The sequence below is a fragment of the Xyrauchen texanus genome, chromosome 19 (assembly GCF_025860055.1).
Source record: "Xyrauchen texanus isolate HMW12.3.18 chromosome 19, RBS_HiC_50CHRs, whole genome shotgun sequence".
NCBI classification, from domain to species: domain Eukaryota; kingdom Metazoa; phylum Chordata; class Actinopteri; order Cypriniformes; family Catostomidae; genus Xyrauchen; species Xyrauchen texanus.
In genome coordinates this window covers 38648242-38661623 of record NC_068294.1, presented here as the reverse complement: position 1 = coordinate 38661623, position 13382 = coordinate 38648242, and the positions used below count along the sequence as shown (strand labels likewise).

Genomic DNA, 13382 nt, shown 5'->3' with positions numbered 1-13382 from the left:
ATGGCTTGGGTCAATATTTATTGTAAAATATTTATTTATACTGTTATAAAATTGAACTGAATTGAAAATGTTTTAATTCAAGTATATCATAACAGTAGTTCCCTTTCAAAAAGCTACACTTTGATGCTGCGCTGATTTTAGCGCTTTGGGAACAGCTTTAGGTGTGACCAGCTGTGAATATGTGTGCAACACGTCAATGAAATTGACTAGAATTTATAGCCTATACTGGTGACATCAATTGGATGCACCTGTAGCAGGGCTATAAATGGATGCGTCACAGGTGCATCGTCAGATCTTTTGTCTTCAGATCACTCTGTGTGTGTTGTGCTTCTCAAGCTGTCAGAACTTTCTTTCCTCTGTTAGCACTTGCGGGTTATATCTCGCCTGGCTCGACATCATCGCTAAAGAGACCCACTCTCCCCACAAAGCCGTGCAGGACCACCTCCACGCTTTTGGGGAAGGCTTATCAGGCAGCAGGTCAGGCTGGTGCTGCCCTGCACACTATGGCAGTGTTACAGGAGTACCAGGCTGATCTGTTGAAGGGCCTGAGTGTGGGCAACACAGTCGACGAAGAGGCTTTCTCTGTGCCTCGTCGAGCCACGGATCTGTCTCTCCGCGCGACCAAGCAGATGGCTCACACCATTGGCCAGTCTATGTCTGCTTTAGTCAGCACGGAGAGACACTTATGGCCCAACCTGTCGGGCATCAGAGATAAGGACAAAGTTTTCCTTCTCGATGCCCCGGTTTCGCGTTCTGGCTTATTTGGTGGCGCTATAAATGTAGTTATCACCAGGTTTCAGGAGGCAAAAACCACAAGGAAGCCGTTGCTTCCTGCCATAGTCCAGGACACGAGACACTCGACATCCCCTCAACAGGAAGTGTCAGAATCAATACCCATCTCAGAGAACCTGCGTGGAAACTACTGCCAGGTGTTTCTATGTGGGTCCTAAGAACAGTAGAAAAAGGCTACAGAATTTAATTTGTTCACCATCCTCCGCATTTCAACGGCGTGGTTCCCACTACCGTGAAACCGGAGCAAGCATGTTTACTGTGGAAAGAACTGCAAAATCTCTTGGTCAAAGGGCCATAGAACATGTTCCCCTTCCAGAGAGAGAGTCAGGTTACTACAGCAGATACTTCCTGGTTCTCTAGAAAGATGGGGGGTTGCGTTCGATTTTAGAACTTTGAGGCTTGATTCGCTCCGAGGGCGTTCAATTTCAAGATGCTAACCGTCAAGACGATCGTGTCTCAAATCCAACATCGCGATTGGTTGGTCACGAACGATCTCATGGATGCATACTTTCATATAGAAAGTCTGCCACAACACAGGAATTTCCTGAGGTTCGCTTTCGGGGCGAAGCTTTCCAATATCTGGTTCTTCCATTCGGTCTAGATTTATCACCACGCACATTAATGGAATGCATGGATGCAGCACTGACTCCTTTGCGACTCCGGGGCATCCGCATTCTGAATTACATAGACGACTGGCTGATACTAGCACAGTCACAAGAACTGGCATTACAGCACAGGGATATCATCTTTTTCTCTGTGGTTGAGGCTCAACTCCAAGAAAAGCGTCCTCTCTCCCACTCAGAAAACTACCTATCTGGGGATCATATGGAATTCGATCACAATGCGGGCACAATTGTCTCCCGCTCGAATCGAGTCCTTTCAGAACACCCTGAGCAAAGTCAGGCTAGGCCAAGTTTGCACTGTTCGTCAGTATCAACGACTACTTGGTTCTCGGTGATCCCTTTGGGTCTTTTTGCACATGAGACCGTTTCAGTTGTGGCTCAAAGCCAGGGGCTTTCATCCAAGGGCCAATCCCCTTGGCTGATAAGGGTTACGCGTTGCGTGTTACGTACCCTTTCTATGTGATTCAGGACCCGGTTCCTCACTTTGGGTCCCACTCTAGGTGCGTCTTGCCGTTGCAAGTTGCTAATGACAGATGCCTCCCTGATGGGCTGGGTAGTGGTCTTAAGTGGTCGTCCAGCTCAAGGGGAATGAGAGGGTCATCAGCTCGATTGTGACTGGCTTACGAGGCGCGCGGTCAAGCTTCGCCAGTAGGTATCAGGGCTCACTCTACCAGAGCGGTCACCTCTTCTAAAGCCTTGGCTAGAGGTGTCCCTCTGCAGCATGTTTGTGATGCGGCAGGCTGGTCCTCTCCGCACACATTCATAAGATTTTATAGTTTGGATGTTGATGCCACTCCGGGCTCTTATGCCCTTGAGTCAACATCACAAGCTCATGTCTGAGACCTCTCGCGCTCTTGTGAGCACAACTACACAACCGTAAGGGATCATAACATTCGGGGGTCCTTGGCATCAAAAAGTTTGAAACCCCTTGGGTTGAAACTCATTCTAGACCTCTTTTCCATATGCATAAGATCATGTTATCAAACTAAAGCAAATAAGGAGAGTCTATGCAATGTGTAGCAGTGGAGCATATTCAGGAAGGCTGTCTGTGTGGTATTGTTTGTAGATGGACAAAAGAGGGACAGTCCTGCAGGTCAGAGAAGCCCATTCATCCCCCAAAGTGTTGGAGCCCAAAACGGATAAGACAGTAGCAGGTTGGTCCACTACAAAAATGCATCATGCAATTGGAAACTGCTTTTTCAAAGTTTTTCATATTAAATTAATGTTGTGACATGGAGTCAATTTAAAGAATTGGTCAAAAGAGACAAGCCAATAATGTTCCAAGGCATTTAAACATAATTTAAATTTTTAAAGAGTTAAATACTTTGTTATTAATTTATGATTAAGATTAATTTGTAATTTAAAAAATGTATTATGCAAATTATTTTATAATTATTGTGTGTAGTATGTTGTTGTGGCAGGGCGGAGGGCGGGGCCGGGTCGTGATCCTACACACCCGGTCCCGGGTTTCGGCACCAATGTAAAACAGTTAAAGGATGGGAAAGGAGTTGGCGAGAACCGGCTTGACGATATAAATCATAGTTTAATGGAAAACTTAAAAGACAACACAAACACACATGACGGACATGTCCGCTAACGATCTCTCTCTCCCGCACAGCCCTCTGCAGTCGACCTTTAAACCTCACGGAGGCATAATTAGCCTAATACGGGACCGGGTGTGTAGGATCACGACCCGGCCCCGCCCTCCGCCCTGCCACAGTTGTATATCATCATGTCACTTTTAATGAAAACTCTGTGTTTGGCAATGGCAAAAATGTCTCTACATAGGTCAAGGGCAGTCCTCTGAAGATCAGACGTGTATGATCACAGAATCAACTGAGGTGATCCAGAGTGAGTTTGTACAGGATGTGATTCAAACTGACCTCTCTGCTACACAGGTTAGTCTATACAATTATTTAAACTGGATTGAATTGCTGCTAACTTAAAAAACACAAGCAAACAAATGCTTGAAGATTTCTTATTGCTCATAGCAGCACGTTTAACAATTATTAGAAGAAGGAAATGCATGCATGTTGGATTTGACCTTTTAATTATTTTGGTTGTAGGTCAATAAACAAGCAATTGAGTCCCCACAGAAGTCAACAAATCAGCCAGAAGCATCCATCCTTTCATCATATAGAACCACACCAGCGAGCGGCACACCTACAACAGGTGAGATCCATTCAAGTTTATAATATTCAACAATAACCGTGGGGTGTTTTCCACGAAATTCTATTCTCCCAGTAGATACAGTATATACAACAGCCAAGAGTAAAACTCTTTTATCTCCTCATTTTTGGGCCGTTGTTTAGAGCTGTCTGACACTGCCCAGTTTACATCGTTGTCCAGTAACCTTAAATTGCGCAGAGATTTCTTCACCCCATCAGGTAAACAGCTCACCAATAGATTGAGCTTTATACTGTACTGTCCCGTCTCGTGGAGTCTTCCACTGGCTGCAAGCCCGTTCACGTTCATGGCCATAATTTTGGTCTAACCCCACATAACCCATCATTGTGACAAATTGACGTGGTAATATTCATAATGTTGTGTGCAAAGTTCAGTAACTAACTCTATAATGTGAATGAGCAAATGAACTTACAATATTGACCTTTCATGTTAAACATGGCATAACTGTATCTGTATCTGTATTTTGTGTGATGCAATTGACCCTTTTCATAGACTCTGATGGTGCATTTCCTGCGTATTTATCAGTATAAATCTAACAGACTCTTTTATATATTTATATTTATATTTTTGTATTTATTGTTTGCTAACCAATACTAATTAAAAACATTTAATGAATGCATGAAAGTGTAGTGAATGCCTTTTTTCTTTTTTCCAGATATGGCTGAGAAAGCTCAAGTAAATGTAAGTAAAGAAAATACTTCTACACATCTATCTGTCCTCTTTTCTCATTTGGGTTGACTTTGGTTTCTGTCTGTTTCTCATCTGGTGACAAATTAAGAATTTATTATTTTTCTGAGAAGGTATTCTTTGGAATTACAGTATATCTTCCTAAAATATATAATGCTGTCTTTGGTGCTTATACATTAACGAAACATTATAGAGAGGGTTTTTTCCAATTATGTTATTTCTAATTTTAATTAACAATTATTTCTTTCCATATTTTTTTTGTTTTAGTTTTCAACAACAATAACACTGGACACAATCAAATGTAATGTTCATGTTAATCCAATGTAATTGCAATGTTGAGATTAAACTTGTAGCTGGTTGGTTCAGTTCAAAGCTTACAACTCTTCAATATAAACAATTCTGAAAAGAGAATGAAGGACATCAATAAGAAAAATATTTCCAGAACCAAATCTAGTGGTCGGACGATTTATCACCAAGGCCGATAAATCTGCTGATACTTGGTATTTAAAAAAAAAAAAAACAGTTTTATTATTTTTACAAAGTTAAAATATTTTCTGTGAAAGTTTGAGTAAATATAATGCTAAATAAAACTTTTTGAAATTAAATTTATTTTGTCATTTATATATATATATATATTACTGCTGTCAATCGATTACATTTTTTATAGAATCAATTACATGGTGTGCCGATTAATTAATTGAATTAATTGCATATATAAATATTTGCTGAGAAAGCCCCTCAAATATAAACTATTCAATATATAATTATGAAATAATTATAAATAGTTATATTTAAATAATTAAAAATATATAACTATATATAGATCGATAGATAGATACACACACACACACACACACACATATATATATATATATATATATATATATATATATATATATATATATATATATATATATACACACACAGAATATAAAAAATATATACACAGTATATGACTATATTTAAATTATATTTATATTAAATTGTGTGATATACTGGCATTACATCGGCCACCGTGCTATCTGGATATCCGTATCGGCTATTACAAAACCCATGTCGGTCCACTTCTACTGTAACCAAACCCACTGAAAAGGTGGGTGCTCACTGTTGAGATCTATAGCGAGCAAGTCTTTGAAAACTCTAAATATATTCTATACCAGATGGGAAGAGAGCAGAATGTTCCCATTATTTCCTCTCTTTGCTCCTATGTCATATCCTCTCCAGTAGAATAGTTAGACATGACTACCTCAAGGGTAATAGACCAACTTTCTCTCTGTCCACTCCCTTCCTCATCTTTATTTGGTGCTGTATGATGCGTCTTCGTACTGCGTGCGTGTGGGTGCGATCATTGCGGATGGTATGGTTAGGTCCCTCCTGCAGTGCAGAATATGGTGAATCGAGGTGAGCACTTTTCTTGGAGCCCCGAGGAAGAGCGCAAACGTCAAGAGAGGTGGCAGCGAGAGCAGGAGCGCATGCTTCAGGTACAACGGCTTGACTAACCAGTGCCCCGTTTGAGATGACACCGAGACCTGGATGAGCTTCAAGAGCACAAACTGAGCATGCTTAGACTCCATTAATCAACCAGACTGTAGAATAAGCTGCTGTATATCACTTTTAAGCTTCATGCATAAAGGGATAGTTTACCCAAAAATGAAACTTCTGTCAACATTATCACAAGTAAGGAGATATCTATAGCAGAATGTCCAGGTTGCTCTTTTCTATATAATGGAAGTAAATAGTGACCAAGTCTGTCAAGTAAAATTTTCAGAGAATTACAACTTAAATTTCAGTCTGTTCCTCACACAAAGATATTGTTTTGGTTTAGACTTCAGATAAAGTGCATAAGTGGCAAGGACAATTTTGATGGTGCCTTTTTGGAGCTTGGTAGACCCTGAGCCCTATTAACTTTCAATGTATGAAAGAGAGCAGCTCAGACATTCTGCTAAACGTCTCCTTTTTTAGTTCCAAAGATGAAAGAAAGCTGTATGGTTTTGGAATGACACGAGGATGAGTAAATGATGACAGAATTTTCATTTTTGGGTGAACTTATTCCTTTAAGTTCCATTTCCTAATCAACTAAAAAGACACAATGTCATCAGAAAACCAGCTTGATATAGGAGACAAATTAGTCTAATTTATGGCCTGTACTGGAATGCATTTTTTTAACTTTAATCTCATTATAACTTTAACACTCAGAGACTCAATATTTTTCCTCCTCCTTGAAAGTCAGTTTTGGGGTGAATTTTGGTGAAAAAATGGCAACACTGGGCATTTATGGTTGCAGAATTAAAAAAAATAAAATTTTTAGACAGTAAGTGGAAGTTTTGAATTCACAACAATTCAACACACACAAGTATATGAAAAATAATTGTAAGCAATAAGGGTAAATTCATGAACAACTAAGAAATGTGACTGTTTAAAATGAATGAGGACTTTTGATATTGATGATATATTTGCTGGTCAAAATAAACAATAATCAAAATAATAAAGAATACCTATCTCTATGTAATGCAGTAAGTATATTTAATATATGTACCATTAATACCATTGAACAAAGATTTTTTTAAATGATGGAACAGCACAAAAAACAGCTGGAATAGTTTATCTATGAATTACTGAATAGAGCCCAATGTGTGAATATAGAACAAGTTTGACCACTAATGCCATAATGTGTTGTGTTTTTCTCAAATTTATGAAAGTTGATATTTTCGGGGGATGTAATAATTGTATAATCTGTAAACATGTTGGGAATTAAGAAAGAATATTACAGGTCAAATACTTACTTGGAAAATTGCTCAAATTGTGTCAACAAACTGTGAACTTGTTGTGTGACTTTAGCAAGCTATGACAGTTAATATGCACATTTTTACACCTGCCAAAACTGTTGTTGTGATACAGTTCAGAGTGTTAGCTGTTGTTATGTGCAGGGGTTAAATTAGGGCGGGTGGTCCGGTCTAGAACTGCATTAATATTTGTTGTGTGTTATTTGTTGGGGGGTGTTAGGGTTCCCCCTCCTCAAAAATGCCAATTTAACCCCAGGTTATGTGTAGTTTTACACATATGTAATAAAAATAAGATGATAACTTTAAACGAACATTGCAATTCTGCTACGTAGGGTCTCTGAGGGTTATAAGAAGAGGATAGTTGCATGTTTTGGTTGTTCTAACCCACGCTTGGCTATTGTCTGTTCCTTTTTCAACCATACACAACTAGAAATAAGACTAAATAATTGATTTTCTTTTTAATTTTGAATGTTTGATTTTTTTAAATGAGTGTGTACAATGTAGCCACTGAAATTCTCAATAACTTTTATTACTTAATTTGAACCTAAATATTTCAGTTTTTGGTCCATCACTCCGAGCTTATGCCGCAAAACACAGGCCTAAATCAAATCCAGCATGATGCACGGGCCCCTGCCTAACATAAGACACCCCTGTGCGTGTGTGTGTGTGTGTGCACTAACATTTTGTGTGTGTAGGAAGGAAAGTATTTGTTTGTCTATTTGAGAAAATTGCTTTTCACTACAGAATTCAAGTTATTTAAAGGCACAATCATGTAGGTATTAGCGTCTTGGAATACACTTTTAAAACTTCAGTTATGTTTACTTAAATTATGCATATTTACTTACTTAATGCACATTCTTGGTCTCATTGTGAACAATTCATCAGAGCATGTTATTCTAAAGAATATGTAATAACTTGCTCCACCTCTGAAACAACTTGCTGTACTTTCAACTTTTTTAGCATACACCGTCAGTCCCTCTTATTTTTCAACCCCTCGCCTCTAACCCCGCTGGTCTGGAATGGCCAATATTAATGATTTAACCAATTCCCAATGGATAAAATAAAGTTTTTGAAATGTAAAAAAAAGTTGGAGCAGATCTTTAAAACATACAGTTCAGAGGTTTTCTGCTGTTACACACTAAAATGGTTGTCATGAAGTTTGACAGTTTTGGTAATGACTGCTGTTTTCGTCTCATCAAATAATCAAAGAAACATTATGAAGACTTTTATTGTGCCTTTAAAATGTTGTTTTACTTTTTTGGCTAACTAGTTTGCCTTTATTTAAAATGTATCTTCCAACCCCCTATGATCACCCTTATTTACTTATTCACCTTATTCAAACTATTCATTCAAAAGAACTAAATAATATTATACAGAAGACACAAACCATGCCAAACAAGTGTAGAAGGGTCTCTCCAGACAGTTTGTAAGCTTTGTAGGTCTGAAATCATCCCTGATGGCTCCTTCCTTCCTTTGGGATTTAATAAAATGCATATGTGTGTGATAACAGGAGAAATATCAGTGTGAACAGGAGAAGTTAAAGCATGAATGGGAGCAGGCTCAGAAGGAGGTGGAAGAGGAGGAGAGGAGGTACCATGAGGAGGTGCAGTTATCATTCTTGAATGTTCATTTCTGAAGATGGGTGGGGGGAAGAAGCTTTGCTTGACTGTCTTTCTCCGTCAGTACAGGAGCGGAAGATTCTGGAAGAGACTGTGACCCCTCTGACCCCTCACTCACCGATCACACCATCAGCCCTTCCCAGTACCCACAGCACTTTACACTCCCAGTGGGAATCCAGACAGAATCAGATGGTAAGAGTTAAAGGGACAGCAGCAGTTGCTTGTGTACATGGTACTGACAGTATTTCTTGCTTTATTAGATCTCAGAGAACTGCAGACAAAGGGAAAACGGCCTCAGTGACGCAGCCCAGAGCAAGACGGAGTGTTTACAGATGACAGCAAGGTCTGGGTTAACAACTCTAGAAACAAATTTATAGGGATCGTTCACCCAAAGATTACAATTGGGCATTAATTTACTAACCCTCATGTCATTCCAAACCTCTATGACTTGCTTTCTTCCATGGAACTTAAAAGACAGAATGCTAGCCTCAGTCACCATTCACTTTCATTGTACGGAAAAAAGATGCAATGATAGTTAATGGTGACTGAGGCTAACATTCTGCCTAACATCTCCTTTTGTGTTCCACAGAAGAAAGTAACAACATGAGGGTGAATAAATTATTTCGAGTAAACAGGATTTTTATTTGTGGATGAACTATTTCTTTACACATTATTATTGTTAAGCATAGTATATTGCTTTGTGATTCATCAATATCTTCATTCACATTTGCACTTTTTTTTTCTCAAATGTTTCTAGTTCTCCGCTGCAAAGTTGTGGGTCAGTGGGTCAGTCATGTGGCCAGAGAGGACCAGACCAGAGCCAAGAAAAGCAGGCAACACTACAGCATTGTGAAGGTGAGTCTGGTCTGGCAGATAAATAGAGCTGCTCACATAAAGCAGCGTTAATATTAATTGAGTTTGCCTTTAATATGTTAACAAGGTTAACGATACAGCACTCTATTGAGCAAAAAACTAAATACATAGCACACACACATATTGGGTCCAAAAGTCCATGTTTAATTTAAAACTATATTTTATTGACCTATTGATTTACATTGATCTTCCAAGTGATTTAAATGAAATACTTGTAAAGCTATACAGGTGAAACTCGAAAAATTAGAATATCGTGCAAAAGTTCATTAATTTCAGTAATTCAACTTAAAAGTTGAAACTAATATATTATATAGACTCATTACAAGCAAAGTAAGATATTTCAAGCCTTTATTTTATATAATTTTGATGATTATGGCTTACAGCTTATGAAAACCCCAAATTCAGAATCTCAGAAAATTAGAATATTGTGAAAAGGTTCAGTATTGTAGGCTCAAAGTGTCACACTTTAATCAGCTAAACACCTGCAAAGGGTTCCTGAGCCATTAAATGGTCTCTCAGTCTGGTTCAGTTGAATTCACAATCATGGGGAAGACTGCTGACCTGACAGTTGTGCAGAAAACCATCATTGACACCCTCCACAAGGAGGGAAAGCCTCAAAAGGTAATTGCAAAAGAAGTTGGATGTTCTCAAAGTGCTGTATCAAAGCACATTAATAGAAAGTTAAGTGGAAGGGAAAAGTGTGGAAGAAAAAGGTGCACAAGCAGCAGGGATGACCGTAGCCTGGAGAGGATTGTCAGGAAAAGGCCATTCAAATGTTTTGGGGAGCTTCACAAGGAGTGGACTGAGGCTGGAGTTACTGCATCAAGAGCCACCACACACAGATGGGTCCTGGACATGGGCTTCAAATGTCAAACGTCTTACCTGGGCTAAAGAAAAAAAGAACTGGTCTGTTGCTCAGTGGTCCAAAGTCCTCTTTTCTGATGAGAGCAAATTTTGCATCTCATCTGGAAACCAAGGTCCCAGAGTCTGGAGGAAGAATGGAGAGGCACACAATCCAAGATGCTTGAAGTCCAGTGTGAAGTTTCCACACTCTGTGTTGGTTTGGGGAGCCATGTCATTGGCTGGTGTTGGTCCACTGTGCTTTATTAAGTCCAGAGTCAACGCAGCCGTCTACCGGGACATTTTAGAGCACTTCATGCTTCCTTCAGCAGACAAGCTTTATGGAGATGCTGACTTCATTTTCCAGCAGGACCTGGCACCTGCCCACACTGCCAAAAGTACCAAAACCTGGTTCAATGACCATGGTATTACTGTGCTTGATTGGCCAGCAAACTCGCCTGACCTGAACCCCATAGAGAATCTATGGGGCATTGCCAAGAGAAAGATGAGAGACATGAGACCAAACAATGCAGAAGAGCTGAAGGCCGCTATTGAAGCATCTTGGTCTTCCATAACACCTCAGCATTGCCACAGGCTGATAGCATCCATGCCACGCCGCATTGAGGCAGTAATTAATGCAAAAGGGGCCCAAACCAAGTACTGAGTACATATGCATGATTATACTTTTCAGAGGGCCGACATTTCTGTATTTAAAATCTTTTTTTTATTGATTTCATGTAATATTCTAATTTTCTGAGATTCTGAATTTGGGGTTTTCATAAGCTGTAAGCCATAATCATCAAAATTATATCAAATAAAGGCTTGAAATATCTTACTTTGCTTGTAATGAGTCTATATAATATATTAGTTTCACCTTTTAAGTTGAATTACTGAAATTAATGAACTTTTGCACGATATTCTAATTTTTCGAGTTTCACCTGTATGTACATTTCTACACTCATATTATAAATTACATTTGATAGGTTTGTTAATGATTTGTTTGTTTGCTTGTTTATGTTTTTCATTATTATTTACAGATGTGCCACTGGGCAATAGACAACAACAGCAGCAGAGTGAGACCTTAAAAAAGAATACATCACAGACAAAACCTGGTGGACGCAGGAGGTGTGTGTGTGTGTGTGCGTGTGTGCGTGTGTGTGTGTGCGTGTGTGCGTGTGTGTGTGTGTGCATGCATGTGTGTGTGTGTGTGTGTGTGTGTGTGTGTGTGTGCACTATGTATTCATGCATTGCTTTATTTGTCTGGTTTTAGTTCACACATGTTTTAAGCTTGACTGGGTTGCACATTTTTGTTGGATCCATCCTCATTACTGAAGCTCATTGATTGCTTGCATGTGTGTTTTCATGAGGTGAACCCTGCATGTGGCTTTCCATCCTCAGGTCTGACTCTATAGAGAACATTGGGCCAAATGCACCCATATCACCATCTTTAACAGACACACAACCACCTCCATCACCAAACAGGTACACACAATTTATTTCTGACCCACTATCTTACCTGCAGACTTCTACAGATCTCTGCAAGTTCTTAGAACCAAAGATCTTGATATCATAAGTGGGTCAAATTATCAGTTTTTCCCTGTTCCCACCCATTCCCAAATCAGATTTAGTTGATACAATTTTTTTTATTAAACTTGAAAAATGCAAAATAGAAGTATTTTTACAAGTGGGCTCAGACTTCTGAACCCAGTTGTGTGTGTTATGTATTTATAGACCTCATTTGCTATTATTAAATTGTATGATAGTATCGTCAGTGTTATATTGGCCATCATCATGGATCGTGGAGAGTAGCATGAGCCTCCACATGTGGAGTCTCCACGGTGTCATGCATGACGAGCCACGTGATAAGTTGCGTGGATTGACGATCTCAGAAGCGGAGGCAACTGAGACTTGTCCTCCACCACCCGGATTGAGGTGAGCAACCATGCCACCACTAGGACCTTCTAAATAGTGTGAATTGGGCATTCCAAATTGAGAGAAAAGGGGATAAAAATAACAACAACAAAACATTTTATCAGAAAGAAATACCACATTAGTCTACCAATAGTTGTAATATTGTATATTTTCAGTTTATGCGTTATGCCATCTTTTTGTTTTACTATAATAATAATCATAGATTGTCCTTCTGTCGCTCTCTCCACGTTGTGTCGGAGAAGCGACACTAGGGGTCTCTCTTGAGCGCCGATATTCACCTCTGATCTATTGAAAAGGGCCAATGGGAGTTGGCAGTCAGTATTTGCATACCCCGCCCCCGGACATACGGGTATTTAAGCGGGGAAAATACGGGAGTTCATTCAGAAAATTTCTTCGGAGCCGATGGTCTGTCTGCAGTTGCTGCGAGTTTACACACCACTATAAAACGTACCTGTTTCCTCTGACGATCTGCATGCTGTTGGATCTTGACGGCGCACAACAGCGGCTTTCTCCTTCACTTTGCACGGCGTGCATTGTTGCCCCCGAGCGCTTCGACAGCGCAGACACACATACACACTGTGTATATTAAAAGAGTTATTTTCCTTAAAAGAGTAAATTTCTCTAAAAGAGCAAACTCAGCGACGTTGAACGTCCTTTTCAGGACGCGTCTTTCTGAAGATGCCTTTCCGCCCCTGTGTAGATTTTGGAGGCGGTGATTTCTCCCCACCTCTGACGGTCATAAAAACCGCCTGGCGTACCTGGGTTGCGAAACACGCAGGCAGCGTTTTTTATGAATGGTCTATGTTTTCAGTACGAAAACATAGCCATGACAGCATTACGGTCGTAGGCTTTCTCTTGTAGTGAGAGAGAGCCGCTTCAGCCGCCCCCCGTGCCTCGCCTCCTTCCCACGGGATTGAGGCAGGCGCCGCGGGCAATGAAAACGATCTGGGGTCAATGACGGGCTGCGTTTCGCCGGGTGAACCCCCTTGAAACCCCCCGCCTCCCCGGCACGCTTGCTGTTTTCCGTCCGGGCTCGGGATGAGCAT

At 40.0% G+C, this 13382-nt stretch overlaps 1 protein-coding gene across 5 annotated transcripts in view; it reads left to right on the top strand.

The window, feature by feature from the left end:
• The window catches only part of LOC127659685 (LIM and calponin homology domains-containing protein 1-like), a 129883-nt gene that overhangs the window by 105841 nt on the left and 10660 nt on the right, over nt 1–13382 (top strand). For 2 of the 5 annotated variants that reach the window (XM_052149610.1, XM_052149609.1), the window contains 12 exons: nt 2482–2569; nt 3204–3313; nt 3482–3587; nt 3728–3802; nt 4258–4283; nt 5657–5770; nt 8583–8675; nt 8761–8883; nt 8952–9034; nt 9449–9546; nt 11442–11529; nt 11803–11886. In XM_052149610.1, the coding sequence (XP_052005570.1) occupies nt 2482–2569; nt 3204–3313; nt 3482–3587; nt 3728–3802; nt 4258–4283; nt 5657–5770; nt 8583–8675; nt 8761–8883; nt 8952–9034; nt 9449–9546; nt 11442–11529; nt 11803–11886 (1088 nt within the window). The remainder of the gene's footprint in view (nt 1–2481; nt 2570–3203; nt 3314–3481; nt 3588–3727; nt 3803–4257; nt 4284–5656; nt 5771–8582; nt 8676–8760; nt 8884–8951; nt 9035–9448; nt 9547–11441; nt 11530–11802; nt 11887–13382) is intronic. The other 3 variants (XM_052149611.1, XM_052149612.1, XM_052149613.1) reach the window with 3 other exon arrangements.